Raw genomic sequence first — 19,081 nt, 5'->3', positions numbered from 1 at the left:
TAACAAGATTCAAAATATGTTTGGATTTTCATTCGACAAGAAGATTTATGTCTTCTCTTGAAAAACTGCATAATTACTGCTCAAAGGACAGAACACATTTAAAAAATGTCTTGTTTATTATAAACAAAGTAAACTGATAGACACTTAAACATTAAGAATTTTTCTTTTTTCTTTTTTTGTTTCTTTTTCCTCTTTGGTGTAGTTTTTCATTAAACCTGCTCCAAACCTGGCAGAATCGTTCACAGGTTGCACAATATGAAAGCACCACCTTGTGACATTTCAAGTTCATACATGTAAGTCACTGAGATATGTAAACAGGATGTCTGCATTTCAAAAGATGTCTTATTTTAATTAAAAATATTAGTTTTAAAAAAATTAACAAAAAGGTGGTTCTTTTCTCTTAATTATTTGGTATGTATAATTTCTCAGAAGCAAACAAATCTTTTGCACTCCTTTGTTTAAGATCGTGCATGGTTCTTGGTACTAGTTTATTCACTTGTCAACATTTTAATCTTGTTCTTATATTGCAAACCGGCTCATCTTTCTGTACAGCATTTCACAGTAAGACTGTTTATAGTAATGGTAATGTATTTTATATACTTCTACTTCTCGAATGATTGCGGCAACAAAAACATTGCGAGACATGTTCATTTCAGAGCATGTTATACTTGGCAACAATTCGTGCGACTTGTGTCGCAACAAAATTGCAAGACAATTTGCAAGAAAATTGCCTAGTGTAACAGTGCCTTAACCATCTTACCTGAGAGCTGTCTTGATCAAACATACATATATGAAGGTATTCTTTAAGCCGTGTCTTGCGTTTTTCGCACAGTATTCCCAGTTGCCTGTGGTGTTCGTGAACTTCAAGGTAAATATCCATCACATGAGCACCAGCCTCTTCAGAATACTCGGGATTATTAAGAAACTGATTTTCAACAACCAAGGGAGATTTCTGGAGTTCAGCTAAGAGAGCCTTGCTGTCTCCACTAACATTCTCAAACGCATCTTCAATCTCTTGCCGCAAATCACTCAGATCTGACAACAAATTTTCCACTTCTGCTACTTCCTGGATTTCTAAGTAATTGTTGCTCTGTAGCTTCTCCTGCCAGATTTTAACACTGTGAAGGAACTAGGGATTAAATAATTACAACATCTGGTTACACAAAGATCATAATGATATCCAGGGCCCAGTTATTAGAAAGCCGATTAATGCTAATTCACGATTAAAAGTTAACCGAGGTTTTCAGCTCCCTCGTTAAAAATGTTTTCAAGATCTAATTTTAAGTTAACAGTAAAGAAAAGTCTAAGTCAAAACTGAGGGACAAAAATCTTTTTGAAAAATCTTTCATGTTTAGTAGTTAAACTCAAATCAAGTTCTCGTTAATCCAGGATTAGCTTAATTGGGCTTTGAACAACTGCTCTTAGGCAGAAATAGAAAAATGGGCGTCCTAGAGGCATGTGTCTGGTAAATTTTCTAAACGATTAAGTGAAAATTTCACTGATGTTTTTTAAAAAGTGGTGACTTGCTGGACATCTAGACACACTTCTGGCTAAGATCTTGATGACATCCTTGGAGACCCAGGGGCCGTCAGTTAAGGCATTATGGGAGTAAAAGCAAAAATTGATGTGAAAAGATTTTTGCAAGGTCCCACCCCCAATGAACTGCCCCTCTTTCTCTGAGAAGGAGCACAGAGGAGATCTGTGAACTGGAGTATGTTTTCTCGAATGAGTGCAGATAAAAAGGTGAGGGTTGTTTAAGACTGCAATGACTGTGGAACAAACAGCCGTACTGTATTTACATGATACCAGTACAAGGTTTCATTTTTGAACAAGAATTTTTAGTCCATTGCAGCTACCAAGATGAGTATTCACCCGTATGACTGTACTAATATGAGATTTTGGTCCGGTGCCATGTTATAGCATACAGAGACACAAGAGAGAACTGTAATGAACTTGTAGAATAACAGCCACTAATAGCCATGCTTCAACAGGTGATCTGGCAAGGCTGCACTTTTTTTTGTTTTTGTTTGAAAAAAATTCAACTTGTAGGATTTCTTTCCGCCATGTGCGCAAGGGTGAGGTCGCAAGTGCAATATTCGCTGTGTATAACAGTTTTTGGGAATATAAATGAATATTCACGCACTTATGAACCACAGATGAAAGATCTAACAGGGGAAAAAACCATTGCAATTATGCATTGCAGTTATGAAAAGAAAACCTGAAAAAAAAAATCAGACTGGAAATTTTTGCAGGCTTTCTTCTTGCAACTGCTTAAATAAAGTCGTGTAAGTAACTGCAATGTTCTTTTCACCAATCAAAAATTTTTTGAAAATTTTGTTTTACTTGTACAAGTAAACATTGCTCGTGTAGACACAGCAACACAGCTGATGTACAATTTACAATCATAAAAACTTGTCATTTCAGACAAATATTATTCAAGTTGAAATATCCATTGAGTCCTTGACACTTTTTTGTCAGAATGTCAGTGGTTAGGAGAAGTGAACTTTGGCATGAGTGTCAAAATTACATGCTATCAAAACAAACCACTGTCTGTTGCTTTTTGAAAGGAAGATAAAAATTTAAAGTCCCAAATAAAAAGTGACAGAAAGCTTTTAGTTCATCTTCTTGATCACAAACTTAGTTTTTGACTGGAAGAACTTGGATTGGAAGGAAGCTGACAGCACAAGCCCTGATAAAATAAAATCTAAATTCCAAGTTCGGAAACTTGAACAGAATTTGTCTATGACCAGTCAAGAGGGATTTCAATTAGAAGAAGGCCAACAATAACATTCCCCACATGTAGCAAAGGTTAAGTGCTGATAAAAACTCTTACCTCCTCACTGTGTTTGTGATATGCAACTGATCTTGCTATCAAACAACTTCTCTGGCTTATGTTCATATCAAATGACTTCCACTCTCGATTCACAGCCTGTGCCAGTGCTTCAATTCTATCAGACTCATAGTGCACAGCCTCACTCAGTTTGTCAGCCACTTCTAGCACTCGGCTGATGTTGCCGTAAACATTCTGAAAGAAAACCGAAACAAGTTATTCGTGCATGATCATCAAGGGAACGCACGATCACCAGTACACAAGACAAAGGCCAAACATGTTATTACATGTGAGGAAATTATTCCAACAACAAGGATTCTTATCTTTTTATTGCAAAATACAAACATGGAAATTTGAAATTTTTCAGTGTACCAGAATGGAATTTTTTCTTAAAAGTTGCGTCACTGTTTGGCTTCCATGAGAAGGCTAATGCAAAGAGTACTCAACATTCAGCATTCAGATCTCATGATAAGCACATGAATAATTGAATAAAATATTCCAAGATTAAAGTAAGGCCCTCTTGTACTAAAGATTGACAGTGACAGAAGGAAGAGAGATTTTTTAAAAAAAAATGCTTGCATTTACATTAATTATTTTTATCATCTTTTAATGTTTTGCTTGCACTATTGTGGCAAACACTTGCCAACTTACATGATTTTTGAAATTTCAATCTTTATCTGCCAGTTGCTACTGACTTGAAGCGAGATTTGAGAAAGCTGGTTAGTCACCTTTTTTCTTATAATACAGATTCTATAGACATTTTCACTGGTCTTTATTTAACATCTAAAGCTAAAAATAGACCTTATTGCTAAAAATTCTATTTTTCAATATACATATCTATCAATTTAGTGATGTAGCATCAATAATACTACCTTTTTAGCACAAAACTGACCCATGTCAAGAATTATCACATGCTGTGAATTTCAACTTGGGTTTTGTTTTAATTTGTTTGGCTTTAATTTAAGATCTACATTTGAATGAATTTCACTCACGACTTCCCCCCTTTTTAATACTACACGCCATCAGCCATATATCATCAAAACAACCCCGACACATGTTTATTCCTGAACACATTTAAGGGAAGGAAGCTACTGGGACAATTCTGGCAGGCAACTGACTGATAATACCTAAAAGACTCTTCCATGAATGTTGGAATAAGTTGTAAATGAAAAAGAGTGGCCTCGGGCTGATGCAACACCAATAGCCAGCTCCTAACCTTCACTTACGTCCATTAAACCAGCTGACGAACAACCCAAACAATCAATCAATTTCAATAATATATATAAACAAGCATAATAATTTATTATGATAAAAAAATTAAAAGAAATTGTGATGATGGCATAGAAATTGGGTGATTTTAGCTGATTTTTGCCAATACCGACATTCTGTGTTATGTCGGTTTACATGTACTGTAAATCAATAATGCCTTTTTAAATTTCCAGTAGGGAAAAACTTCTAAATTAGCAACACCATAAAGAAGTGCATATACTACTTCATCACTACCAATTTTAATTAACGTTTTAGCCACAAACTCAAAAGTTAAAACCATGCTTTATGTGGTAAAACAAATAGCACCACAAGAATGAACTAAGTCTCACTCAATAACTTTCATTTGAATGATCACACTTAAGGATTTCATGCACAGACTCAAAAGTTAGAACCACCTTGTTCAGCATAATAAACAGCACCACAGGAAAGTACTGCTCGGTAGCTTTCATTTGAATGGTCACACTTTAGGATTTCATTCACAGAGTCAAAAGTTAGAAGCACTGAGTAGCTTTCATTTGAATGGCTACACTAAAGGATTTCATCCATAGACTAAAACGTTTGCCTTCAATCTTCACCACTAGAACTTCACCAATTACTGCCTACTTTAAAACTGAGTTCTAGATTATGCTCTGAACATTATCATAGTTAAAGCAGTAGAGGACCACTTTTTTCTATCTTTATGGATTAGCCTTGCAGCCAGCTGACATAAACTGCAGTCCACTGGACTAATGTACAGAGAAATTCTCATAATCAACATAACATAAATTTTCTGTCAATTTAAATGGAGATTTAAAGTTTAAAAGAGCATGCAGGGTAACAATACAAATTTACCAAGAAGACATTACTCTTAGTACGATCAAATTATTTTTCAAATCCTTGTCTTGACTGCTGCAAATTAGGCAGTTTATACCAGAATTATTGTATTTTCAACTTCATAGCTGGATTTTTTCAGGAGCCAGTAGACTTGTTTTTTTTTTTTTGCCCTCTGCAAAAAAAGCTGAATTGTGATTGGTTGACAGATACCCATGTCACAAACATGACGCTAGAACACAGTTTCGCAGACGCTCTTTTCTAAACAAAAGCAAGAAAAAGCATCTGCTCTCGTAGGCTACCATAATTTTAATTTTCTACACTGGTACATGGCAAAAAAAATATATTATTAGACAACAGAAAGTTGCAAAAAATGAGATAGATAAGTCACAGAAAACAGGTTTAAAGCTGAAGTTCCCACTTATGCCCAGAAATGCTGGACATATCTCGAAGTTTCTGAAGGGCAGTGCTGGATGTACAATATTTAATTATTGCAATCTAATTAAGGTAACTTCCTTGGTTTTCAGATGTCAAGATACATATAAAGTATACCTACACATAATATGGATAGCAAGCAGGCTTCCACGAAAACGTCCAACAAAATGATCCAGAAGAAAAATAAAATAATGTTTTTTACTGATCAGGCAATTAAAAATTGTCTTTGTTGTGGTGTGCAAATTGAAGTTAACGGCAATGAAGTTGAAGTTAATTGTAATATTGGGGAAAAAAATACTTGAATTATGACAACATTCTGAACAAGTTAGTAATCAACTACATATTTAAAGCAGATATAAGAATGTCTACAGAGTATTTTTCTAGAGGTACATTTGCTAAGGGTTAAAATTCTCCTTCAACAAACATACTAGATCTGATGATAACTGTCTAGACTCAACAGTATGCAATTCAGACAATTGAAAATATCCAAAATTTGTTTAAAATGGGGAAAAACTAACAACCAAACTTACCAGTTTACCAATATGGTAGCTGAATAACAAAATATTTTTTTTCGGTTGGTTGGGCAGGCAAAACACATTATTTCTTGGTCACAATTTTATAGGATCATTACTGTTGCATGACACACACAGAAAATTATTATTCATAAAGCTACAGGCTGGATGTTTTGAACAAATCATGTGTCACTAGCCAGCTGAGAGACTAAACAAAGAATCACCTTCAATAATTATGGCTGCCAAACAAAGGCAATGTTAATGAAAGTAATATTGCAGACGTCCATGAGAACAAACTGAAGTTCACATTTTTGTGCAAATTAAACATTGCTGAGAGCTTAGTTCAATTCTAGTCTACAAATGTGTTCAGTGGTTGATTTGTCATAATAATACTTTTTTAAAAAAATATATAGAAGTCATGTACATTTCATTTGAGTGACATAAGAATCCATTTTAGATTTAACACTCTTTGACTGACATACAGTAATTTGCATATTTTTCCTAAATTTAATTTCTATACTTTTAAAGGAAGTAGGGATGAACAGATATGGAAATCAAAGACAAACAATTACCTGCAAAATGCCCTTTTTCCAGATAAAATAAACTTGAAATGAGCTTGAAGTTGAAAGAGTACAATGTAATTGAATTAAAGAAAATAATACAAATTGTCACATGGCAACATGCATCAACCTGTACATAAAGTCTTTCCAGGTGTTTGTCACCTGAATTATAGGTGCCACATGTCTGAGTGGAAAAGGTGGGACACAAAATTTGCCTGCACTCAATCTATTATGACATGTTTACATTACTGGTCTTCCAATTCAGTATATATTATAAACAGCTAAATTTAAAGGGGTTGGGTTTACACATTTTTGGATTGTTTTATTTTGTGTTTAAAGGCATGCACTGCTTATGTGGTACCAAACATTTTATGAGAGTCTGCTCTATATAATCTTAAAATTAGTGACAGCCATGTTCGCGAATTGCCTTGTGATGCACTATCCTCCAGGCCTGTTAAATCTTGTTAATGAGCAGTTTTTAGTCACTGTGTTTTAGATATGAATAATTCTTGGAGATGATTTTACAGCTTCATTTAACCAGCATCCTTCTGGTGTATTATCTAGTTTCTGGTAATTAATAATTTCATTGTGTATGTTTTAACCACTTGAGGAAATTCTATGACATACAAAACTGCATGTAAAATCAACTTAAATCAACACAAAGCCCATCAAAAATGCAGTGGAAAGACGCAAAGACATACAATTGGATCCCAATAACTTGAAGCACCAGGGGAAGCAAAAAATAATGTTTTCACTTTCAAGGGTTTAATCACTTTTGCAGAATAAAGCAAGGGATAGCGGCATCTGCATGATAATTGTATAAACTAAAATAACCATTTGTTTCACGGTGAAGATGAAAATCAAACTTACAAACAAGGCAAGTCACCAGTGGTTAATAACTTGCCTGACAGGATTTACACTTGCGTGGGCGACCAGTGTTGTCCTTATTTGCTAGCCTGATAAACTATACCATTAAGACTACAATTAACTACCAAAACCTGCTTATGGACTTCAAAAGGTTTCTTCTATGGGTAATTTAATGGAGCGCAAACAACAAAAGATATAAAACAATACAAATCCAAAACAAGGCCAAAATACAACAACCCGCAAACAAAGAAATACAAACTGTCTCAGTGCATGCAGAAAGATCCCCTATTTCGTTGTATAATTGTTGCTTTACCCTAGCAATATGGCGCCATAATTAAACAACAGGCTTAATCAATCTGACTCTGCCTAAATTATAAATGTCATAATATAAGAATTCCCATTTTAATTACTTTATTACAGGAAACGTTCAGAACATCAAATTTTCATGCAAAAACATGATTTTTTGTGATGTTGCAAAACAAGAAAATCACTTATTTACACAAATTGCATGGAAACTTCATTTACAACTATAACAAAATTCCTTGGATGCATTAAAATATCACCATTCCTGAATCATGTAACTTCTTCACTAAGAAATTTTGCATATCTATAAAAAAAAAAAAGACAGATGTAGATACTGAAATGATAGCGTATGGTTCTATATTTTCAGTCTAAAGTGTGACTAGATTCAATCGAAAGTTAGTGAACAGCACATTTTACACTGTACAGGGAAGTTCTAAGTTTTGAGTCTATGGATGAAATGCTAAAGTGTGACCATTCGAATGAAAGCTACTAAGCAGTACTTCCCTGTGGTGCTGTTTAGTATGCTGTACAAGGTGGTTCCAACTTTTGAGTCTGTGGATGAAATCGTAAAGTGTGACCATTCAAATGAAAGCTACTGAGCAGTACTTTCCTGTGGTGCTGTTTATTATGCTGTACAAGGTGGTTCTAGCGTTTGAGTCTGTAGATGAAATTCTAAAGTGTGACCATTCAAATGAAAGCTACTCAGCAGTACTTTCCTGTGGTGCTATTTATTGTGTTGTACAAGGTGGTTCTAGCGTTTGAGTCTGTGGATGAAATCCTAAAGTGTGACCATTCAAATGAACGCTACTGAGCAGCATTTTCCTGTGGTGCTGTTCTAACTTTTAACAAAGTTGAAAATATTACTATTAAAAAAACACTGTTTGCTTATATCACTTATTTTTGGATTAAAATGTCCCCTCAAGCCTTGCTTATCTGATTATTACCACTACCATCATCATCATCATCATTGTTACCACTACTTAGTTTGGTTAATTCACTGAGAAATCAGTTTGTTACAAACCTAAAAGATAAGATTGTCAGTAGATAAGATACCAGGCCCAAATCAACAAAACAATTATTGGGCAAAATTATTAGGTTTTGAAATACATGCATTGACAGGAATTCATTTTAAATTCTTTTGTAGCCTTTTGTGCCACATTTGGCATGTAGATTTTGTATGCAGTATCAAAACAAGACTGTTCACAGTCCCCTTTTTTTCCACAGGATTTTCAAGACTTGTACGCTTCAATCAAACAGCCACCATCTTGGTTTGTTACTGCATTCAAATTAGCCGTTGCCTTCTTGCCTCATTCAAGGTAAAATCCTCTTTTGATTTTTGAGCTTAAGAGATTATGTCAATCATAACTGCTGTACATGTAATAACCATACGGAAACATGTTATAAAAACTTTCAAATTGATACTGCAATCACTTTGATCCCTAAAACCGCCGTTACACATTGAAACTTTTAGCCGAAACTTGTGTGCAATGGTGCTGCGAAACAAGTTTCACGAAGTGGTTACACGGTGAAACTCTTGTTTTTTTCACCACTACGACCATTGTGAGCCATTCTAGAAGTAGAAAGCAGTTCTACTTTTTGTGAAACTTGTCTCGCAACAGAAGTTCAAAAAAGTTTCACGAAGCCGTCCATGTTACACGGTACAATGCCTGCTGAAACTTGTTTCGCAGCGCGATTGCACACAAGTTTCAGCTAAAAGTTTCAACGTGTAATGGCAGCTTAACATCACTGTGTAGTACACTTCGATGCTTTATGAACACTGTATATAATAATCAAAGGCCATTTTTCAGTGAGTGACCACAGCGATAACAGAAATCATATGTACACCACAGTTTGCATGTAGCTAGACTCAAAACAAGACAAAATAAACTATGTTTGAGACACCAGCATTTCAGCATGGAGAACAATTATCTTACAAACATTCATGTTTCAAGTAACAACTAAGTAAATCTAGAAAAGGCTAAAGATAATGCTGCAAACCAAAACAAACTGTACTGAAAAAACAATTTAATTATGCAACAAACAGTACATGAAAAACAAATGAAACCAATTCAGCAATGTAAATAGACACAAAATTTGTGCCGTCAAGGTGAAATCGCTAATAACGAAAATAAAAGCTAGAATTTCAGAGACGCTGTTTGTAAAAAAACAATGGTCATGGCAACGAGAAGTATATATATAAGTCAGAGAATAAAATAACTCAGTGTACACTTGGTTGCGAGACAAAACTGTCTAGCAAAAAAGCAGCTTGAGGCAAATACAAGATCAATTTAAATTTTGTGTAAAAATTAGCATTAGCATTAAAAATTGAACTTGTAAGATACAGAGAAATAGAGTAAAGCTTTGAATGTCTTCAGTGATGGTAATGTAGTTATTAAATAGCTATGCAGAATGTTCATTGGCAAGATGATGACAAATGAATCTGAAAGGGAAACGCAAAAATTTGGTTGTATCAACCTTCAAGTTGATAAGCTAAATTAGCTACCATAGAGATATTCAAACTTTAGCCGATGGTTCGAGCACTAGCTCTTTGTTACAGCGATTCAGCAGAGATTGAATTGAATTTCAATACAAGCTTAGCAACTCTGTGTTCAAATTGTAATACAAGTGAATCGATGGCGACTTCAAGTGAATAATAATACAAAACGAAGATTTTTTGTTGTGGCATCACAATTTAAGTATACATTTTTCGCAAACAATGCTTCCATACTGAGGAAACTACATTGTACAACAGATGAAAAGACTTGTCTGGCAATCATACCAACAAAATCTGATCTTTCATATGTTTTCAATGATAAAATAATATAATATCAGCATTCATATACAGTTATAAATACCCCAAAGAAAAGGATGAAATAACTCACCTGAATAAAAAAATCACACCATAATAACATAATAATGTGACGTACAACATTTAAAAATGTTCCCCCTCAACACTAAGAAAAGACACACACTTTATGTTATTCCTTTTTGCGAAAATCAATCCCACTTCCAGACTGCAAAGAATTTGATCACGCAGAACTAAATGACAGGCTCCATTATAATCAATTAAGGCTTTCACTTCTCTACAGCCAATTAACCAGAAAACCAAACTTTGGTGTCATGTTTACATTGCGCCACCAATTAACTTCACTACCATTTGTATTTCAGAAATTCTAATTGTAAAGATCACAATTTCTGAGACACATCATCGTCCTTATAAAGATCTTTATAAAGCTATGTGTTTACGGTAAAACAAGATATTCTTTGCTCGTGTAACCTTATCCAAACAAAATATAAAATATCATACAACGCACAGAGGGACAGGTGCAAACCCCTTACAGCATCGTGATCTCTGTGTATAAATTATATGCAGCATTAAATTCATAATATTACGGCAAAACCTGTAATAAACTGTATTTACATCTCACAGGAGGAAAATGGACAAAAACGTATCACATATCTAGCTGAAAAAGAGATAAACCAGAAAACACAGTCACTTTGTTTTCATTTGTACTGGTCATGTTGAAGAAAATTGATAACATGATGCATCTGACTATTTCAAAAATAATGTACAGACATTTGAATTAAGAATCTGGATAACCAGCTTCAATACTAAAATGGTAAGCCAATGTTTAATCCAAGTAATCTTTCAATCATGACAAGATAGTTTTTGCACAAAGCAATCTTTGACAAGCTTGAAAAAATAATATCCTCCCACAAAAATTGTGATTTTAAAAAGGAAAAAATAAGCAAATTTGTAAAATGTCACATTAAAAATAAAATTTCTATACCCGGATGATTTTGGTATAGGAAAAACCATTCATTTCTGAAAAACGTTTTGATTACAAAAGGATTTTGTATGTATGAAAACTGCACTAAAAGCATTTTACCTTGGCAAAATGTCAAGTCAAATAAAATTGGTAATGGAACAAAAAAAATTCAATATTATTAAACAAAAAGTGTTTTTCTGAGAAATACAGTATACATACATGATGACTGTAATTTTCATCAAGCTATTTTTACTGCACTAAAAGCATTTTACCTTGGCAATATAAAAGATGACCTGCCTGAATATGTTAAAATTATTTTGTTTGTAAGTTTAAAGGTACATGTAGATATTTCTTACCATGTGATAATACTGCTTTCTCTTTCCTTAGCCCAAGGCAAATTTTACAGTTTGTCATAAACTACATTCCATTTCACTGGTTTAAACTACAGCCTTTCATGCAGGACATAAAATTTAAATCATATTAGCATTGTTCTTATGCAATATCTGATAAAGCTGAACAAGTTGCCAATAGCAATGAGAATTATGAAACAAACTGACGCTTTTGAGCATCGTGAATGACCAAAGCCATGTATTGTTATTCATAATGTTGAGCTAAATTAATTTTAATTATTAACATCCTAGAAGTGTCAGGAATTCACTTGATAAACTATGATAACCCAGCCACAAGTCTGTAGATTTGAAATTCAAATTGAGGCTTTGGGAGTTTCAATAATATAAAACGTGACACAGGTGTTCGAAGGAGAAGTTTCTTGGCACATTACTGTAAAGAAATTATCATGAAAACTAAATGTAACGGAGGAAAAGGCCAAAGAAGCCAACTGAAGATTATTTAAGGTTTTTTTGAACATAAATTCTTTCATCAAATTCAAGCTATATCATAATATGCAATCTGAGTGCTCAAATTTATGAAAGTAACAATTAAACATAAAACTCAACCCAGGAAGTCATACTGCCATAATTTCAAAAAGGAACTCTGAGAAATTCATAATGACAGGTATAATTAATGTGTCATCCTGAAGCAGAGTATTAAAATTGAATATTTACATTCCAATATTCAAGGCAATGAAAATATAAAAATTAAAGACATGCCATCAAATATTTTTTTTCATGGTTAGAAACAAGGCTTAAGACAACATTATTTTCTTCTTTGCACTCAAAGTGAGTGTGCAAAGTATAAAATTAATGCTCTCAATTCATTCACAATATGTATCCTTGTTTTATCAAATTTATCAAAGATTCGATCTGCAACAATTTCCCCTCTGAAATAGTGCTTTTTAATTCCCAAAAAATATCTTTTTTTTTTTAAGTAGGACCATTTTAAGTATCCTTGATCAAATTTCAGGGATATATTGGTCACATATCAATTTTACGACTTTTCGATACCTTGTTTGTTCCAAAATATATTTCTCCAGTGGTTGAGAATTTATTTTATTTTAGTTTTAGTTTCAAAGAAAAAAATTTCAAATAAAACCTAGGTACCATGTTAATTTGGGATGGATCCTTGAAGTAATTAATAAGAGATCAAAATCTTATTTCTCCTTAGTAACATTGTGACATTGTCAGGCCAACAGTAAAGGTCTTTATTACCTTTTAGGAGTTGATCAAGAAAATCGTAATAAAGAAGGTGACCAATTCACTTTAATTCTTACTATAATAGGATCAATTTAAGAGAAAGTGAGCCAGAGACTCAGTAAATTAGCTGGGCATAAAAGGTAAATTTTGTCAGCCTCCAACACTGCTTTTATTGAAAACACTGCAAAGGTAACGAGAATAATGAAAAAAAATCAACTACTTGATACTGTTCTGATTCTTAGAACATAAAATAATTGCATGACAAATTTCAGACGAGAATTTCTATTTAAATAATATATAAATACATTCTACAGAAATTTGTGAACTGAAACCTGAGGACAAATATTCTGAAGATCTGCTAATAATAAAAAAAAGCTGAATACTTATTCTCACCTTATTGAATCTTTCAATCTGTGGGTGAATGTCATTGATTAAAAACTTTTTAATGAAATAAAAGGTGCCTCTGTAATCGTAATATTTTTAAAGTAGTAAGTAATCTTATTAATAATAGCAATAAAAATGTCATTTTTTTACAATTACAAGCCTGTAAGCCTCTGTCTTGAAATTGAAGAAAAATATCTGACTCAGATAGGGTCAATCAAATACAGGTATTTTACAACTGTACATGTATGTCATTCTAGACACCAAGATCGTTTAGCAAACTTTCATGTTTCATGGTATGCCAACTTGGCAAATCATATCCTCTCTTACATTGTGTATGACAGAATTTTTTATTTGCTTGATCAAATGTTAAGGTTGTTCTCAAATGAAAATCGAAAAAAAATCCTTATCAATTTCTTCTTCCCCACGTTTGAGGTGTATAAAAGCGTCAAATTTCACTTCCCGTTGGGTACAATACCACACAAAATTGAAGACTGGGGATAGTATGACTGTGATGTCAAAAAAAGAATGCTTAAGTCTTGTGGTTTCTCTACACATGTGCAAGTTGAAAACATGGTGGGTTTCCTTGATGCTAATCCCAGCCAATCAATAAATAGTAATGTTATTTTCTCCTAAACAAGCACGGTGACCTATCTTTTTTATCTCACTATCTTACACGTAACTTAGCTATTATCCTCTTTATCTTTAAAGATTTTTAGAAAACTTGTCGACAGAAAAATGAGTCATTAACAGAAATACTAGCTTGCCCACCACACGCGGGCATAAAATAGTGATACTGAGAACTCTCACGCAAGAAATGTTTTGGGACAACACGGCTTCATGTTGTGCTTCCCTGCCAATAAATTTATCTTTAATTACTGCTTATGCTTCACACAGTCTATCTATAAGGTTTTTCTATGTATAATTTCTTTTACTATATTATTAATTTTAAGAGCCAATTTTGCAAGCAATAATTTTTTATTATAGGGTTACTGAATGTGATGCTAGCTAGCCTGTCTATGTACAACACACTGTATGCATTCAGTCAGTGCCAGCAATGCCCATCACCCCTCCCCTCCCCCCCCCCCCCCCAATTTTCATTACAATGAACACTAGCCCAGCAATAAAAAAAATGAACCAATTTTTTAGGTCCCCTCGAAACAATTGAATAGCTTGTTTATCCCAGCTGTGGGGCCAGTTTGTTTTCAAAAATCCTTATGCCCAGGGTTGGCCTGGGTAAAGGGAACTGTTTGGAATGACTGATCTAGAATTGAAGAATAATATTGGCAAAGTAAAATGTAGTTTTTCATTAACTACAACAACAGGTACCAAATGAAATACAGTGTACTTCATATTGTGTACAGTTACATGTGGACATAAATACACTGGTTCAAAAATACCCCTGAATGGCCAAATAAAGTTTGCCCTTTACATTGGAAAATGTAAATAATTAAAACAACAAAAAAAGGAACCACAAATAAAGAGAAAAACAATTGCTCTTTACATATACATTCGGTTTAAAGGGGGAAAAAAGCTTAACATTAAGAATTTTGTTACTTCACTCCTTGATATATTTGTTCAGTATTTTACAGAACAACGATATCTACTAACAACCTTTTGTGTCATTCACAGAATTGTCAACACTGTCTTAAAAGGATTTCTAAACTTGAGATGAAGTTAAAAGACTGACTGTAAATGTTAGCAGACCTGCTGTATATTGAACAATAAGCAGTCAATTCAATTGCTAAATGGAGTATAACCAAATTCATTTACATAATTTAATGATTGGCTTTGAAATTACTTAATTTTCTTCAAGGGTGTGTAACGGCTCACATCATGCAAACTCCCAAACTTTTGTCTCATAATGAATCTGTACATCTAATGCTTAATTCTAGCCAATCATTTTAGTTTAGTATGTCTATCTCACTGTAAACAGGAAACAAATAAGGTAAATTTTACAGTTGAACCACAACTTAAGTGAATTACAAAGTGAGTTGGTGCAAAAACAATATCGACTGCTATTCAAGAAGCTGTAAAAAAAGGAATTATATTGAATGCGTCGTTTGTATAAAATTCCACACTTAAAATTCAATTCAGATGAATGATTCTTCCAAATACAATTCTTAGAAACTGAACAATGCATAAACACAAAAACAAAAGCATGCTAAAATGTTGTCCTTAACCAAAACATAACAAGATAAAGCAAGAGATAATCAAGAATACATCTTATTTTCTAATTAAATAATATTGTAAGTGTAAGGAAGAAAAGGATTTGAACATTCCAAGAGCCCTACAGTCAAGAGACAGAAATATGAAACAGTATTATGATATCCTTACAGTTAACATGCAAAGTATCCATGGTTTACGCTGATACATGAAGAAACAGTGTAATATGAACCAAGGCAATCTTGAATTTAAAGCAGCTTTAAGTGGAAATCGTTGGCAGAATATTTTTGAACATCAACTTCAACTACTTCCAGATATAATCAGCAGCACTGTAGCTTTAAATTAAATGTCTCTCACCATACAACTGGTCTCAAAGTTTTGATGTTCGTCCTGGAGTTCTTCCGCTGAGGCAGTGTCATGCCCGATTTCCGTGTAATTCAACAAAAACTCCTGGCGATTCTCTGTTATCCATAGCAACATCTGCAGGAGAAATTGACAGTCAGCGAAATGAAATATGAAATATTGGGTTTAACTTCTCAGAAATGATTCGCTCCCATTGACAGTTTCAATATAAAATGCAATGAAGCCTAACCAACATTCATTCCACTTTCCATGGTAATTTTCTATCTTTAATTTAGATCACTCCTCTGTCCAAGATCCCTGGGTCATTTTGTCATGCAAGACATGCATTCACAAACAAATTAACCAAGACTGAAAACTAAAAATTAAATTAAATAAAATATAATCTCTGTGAATTACGAGTTACGAATTTCTTCACCTGGCTTTTTTCAGACCAAAATTCATTTGCCCATTTCCACTTGTCAAACTGACAACTCGGCTCAGCTGACAGAAATGTAAATTGTTCACAATACAAATGGAAGCTTGCTTAGTCAAAAAATGTTAAGGGCCAGCACAGGTGTTGACAAACCTGCACCAATAAGAGACCAAATATTGGAACACAATTTACATTATCATATCAATGGCAAGGCAAGTATTAGCCTTGACAAGGCTTCCTTCAGTAGACAAAATTCAAAACCACACCTGAAGCTTTTCCCATCAAGGAAATTAAATTTGTTGTCGGTACTAGATGAAAAAATTAATTGCCCAATGGCTCAGTTGATTTCCAGCATCACCAAGAGAAAATTCAAAGAAAAATTCAAACTGTATATATTGCAGAAAAATAATAAATGTAATATATTTTTATTTTTATTCCCACAATTTGAACAATGCCAAAGTTTATAAAAAAGTTGAAAAGCAGCATAAATCTATCTTAAAGAAAACAGGATGCCTCAGAGACATTGTGATTTTGCATTTTAATTTTCTAAATTTAACTCCTGTCAATAAAAATTTTATTGCCTATGCAGCCTTGAACTTTACAAATACTGTAGTGATTTGTAAAAGGGCAAAAGCTTGGTTCAAAGCCAGCATTTTCTTGAAAACTGTTTGGAGGAGGAAAACAATATAAAAAAACCTCAAAGCACAGCTCATGCAGGGCGAAAAATTAAACTGCATCTCAGGGCACCAGATGCATGTTACCTCATTTTCAAGAGACCTGTCTCACACCTTCACGTGACATAAGCCACTTGTTAAAATGTACGTATCTAAAGGTCTATCGTCTCCGATCAAAGATTTTAGAAGAGTGCCTAAGGCTGGATTTTAATCCCAACACCCTGAGGATCCATGTTTAAACTTCATGTAAGAACCATTAAATGAAAGTTAACAAGATCGCTGTTAAACATAGCTCCTACTACTTACTAACTCGATGGGAAACGCTGTCTACTTTCTCAGCAACAAACCAACAATTCCAGGGCTTCTAATAAAACCTCTTCACTATGATAATACGATAAATAATCTCTGTCGTATAGGTCAGCAGACTGCTTGTCTGGCCTCAGACTTTAAGCAATAAATATTTAATGAGCTCAGTCTGTTTTTATCTACAGCCAAAGAAAATTGCAAATTTTCACAACTGTTTACAATTTTCCCCTTTTGATTGAGTTCAATAAATGGCCCTGTTCAAAGGTAGGAAAGGCATTGTGACAGCTATAATGGTAATCCCCTGGGGTTTGAAAAGAAAAAGGAAATTGTGTTATGTTCAGCCCATTGACAGTGTGCGTAATGTAGTAGTCCATCCACACTCAAAACAAAAATTAAAATCATAGTTGACAGAAGAAGAACTAAAACAAATTTTCTATATTTTAAAGCAACAATCAAGCTAATCTTTCACAATCAAACCCTCAGAAATAAAAAAAATAAAGATAGTGACAAAACTAGGGTTACAAGCGCAAGATAAATTTTTTTGTTTCAATTTAAAATTCAAAACAGGGCATTTTGCTTGAGGTACACTAAACAAATACCCCGACCAGAAGAAAATAATCGCCTTTGAAGTTTCATTGTCTTTTTGTAACCATTTTTGCAATCTTTAAAACGCAAAATACTGATATGCCACAGATCTTTACAAACCGGTCCATCCTTCTACATGAAGTTCTTTCAAAGCGTTAAAAGCTTGAACAATGAACTGCTAATCAGTTTGCTTAAAACAAAGAACCGGCATCTGTTTGAAGGTTTTATTACCTGTGGTAACTGCAACCCCCCTACCAGGGAAAACAAGCAAGAAGAAAATGAAACACACCACAGGTTTTCTTTTGATGGTGAAGGAAAGTACGACGAAATGAGAGAAAAACATTAAAATGTCAGCTTGATCCAAGATCTCAGTCTACAAATTTCAGTTCTGAAGATGGAAGTGCATTTGATCTTCCTGTATTTATTTTGATTAAAACTCATGATCCAAGGTCAAAAAATAATAACAATCCTATATCTCAAGTTCATATTATCTTTGGGAAAAATGATATTTAAATTTTAAAGCCAAACAACATATGATCATCATTTTCATTTACTAAAATGTTTAGCATACCCGAACAATTCACTTCCAAAATATAATTTGATTTGAACCAAATATGTTCAGATGTTAATGGAAAAAAAAGCTTTTATCAAATCTCCATATTTTTATTTAAGAAGCTCATATTTTCCAAACACCCAAGGCCAAGTCTTGCGCCCATGTAGTCCCAAAATAACTCACTAGTTGCCATAACAAAAACCATTTTGAGAGTGGTGAATTATTCAGTCATTGACCCTGAAAAACTCAGTTAAGAGAAATCTGAGTACTCATAACAGGAGCCAAACCTTAAAGACCTTCCATTTAATTACTAGTTCAGATGCTCTACCACTGAGCTACAGGAGACTAGTGGGAGCTAAGGCCATTTAACTAGGTTCATGGTACAAACATTCTGCATACAACTGGGACTTGAATGTCAATGTGTGGCATATGTGAAATGGAATAAATGTGATGTTATTATTAATAATAATTATAATTTAAGCCTGGTGAGGCCATTCTGTTGTTAGGTTTTAACTCACAGCATAAGCTTCCGCCAAGAGAAAGAAACAATGTAGAGAGAAAAGACTGTATTCTGTTCACACAACAAGAAATGGTGTTTCTCCAAAACTTTCTTGTGACATTTTGTATCAATTAAACCAGTTTATCCCTTTGAACTTCACATTGCATGATTTAAGAAGCATTAGCTCACACTTG

General features: G+C 33.7%; 1 protein-coding gene across 12 annotated transcripts in view; it reads right to left on the bottom strand.

Moving 5' to 3' along the window:
- LOC146455082 (kalirin-like) overlaps window positions 1–19,081 on the bottom strand; it is a 139,428-nt gene that overhangs the window by 76,308 nt on the left and 44,039 nt on the right. For 11 of the 12 annotated variants that reach the window (XM_085094656.1, XM_085094658.1, XM_085094654.1 and 8 more), the window contains 3 exons: window positions 15,853–15,975; window positions 2,834–3,025; window positions 761–1,129 (listed from right to left, as the gene is read on the bottom strand). In XM_085094656.1, the coding sequence (XP_084950782.1) occupies window positions 761–1,129; window positions 2,834–3,025; window positions 15,853–15,975 (684 nt within the window). Of the gene's footprint in view, window positions 1–760; window positions 1,130–2,833; window positions 3,026–10,468; window positions 10,514–15,852; window positions 15,976–19,081 lie in introns of those variants that run through there. The other variant, XM_085094661.1, reaches the window with a different exon arrangement.

The sequence above is a fragment of the Pavona decussata genome, unplaced genomic scaffold (genome assembly GCF_977016875.1).
Source record: "Pavona decussata unplaced genomic scaffold, jaPavDecu1.1 SCAFFOLD_286, whole genome shotgun sequence".
Lineage (NCBI taxonomy): Eukaryota > Metazoa > Cnidaria > Anthozoa > Scleractinia > Agariciidae > Pavona > Pavona decussata.
Note: the sequence above shows the minus strand (reverse complement) of the source record. Positions and strands in the feature narration are given on the sequence as shown.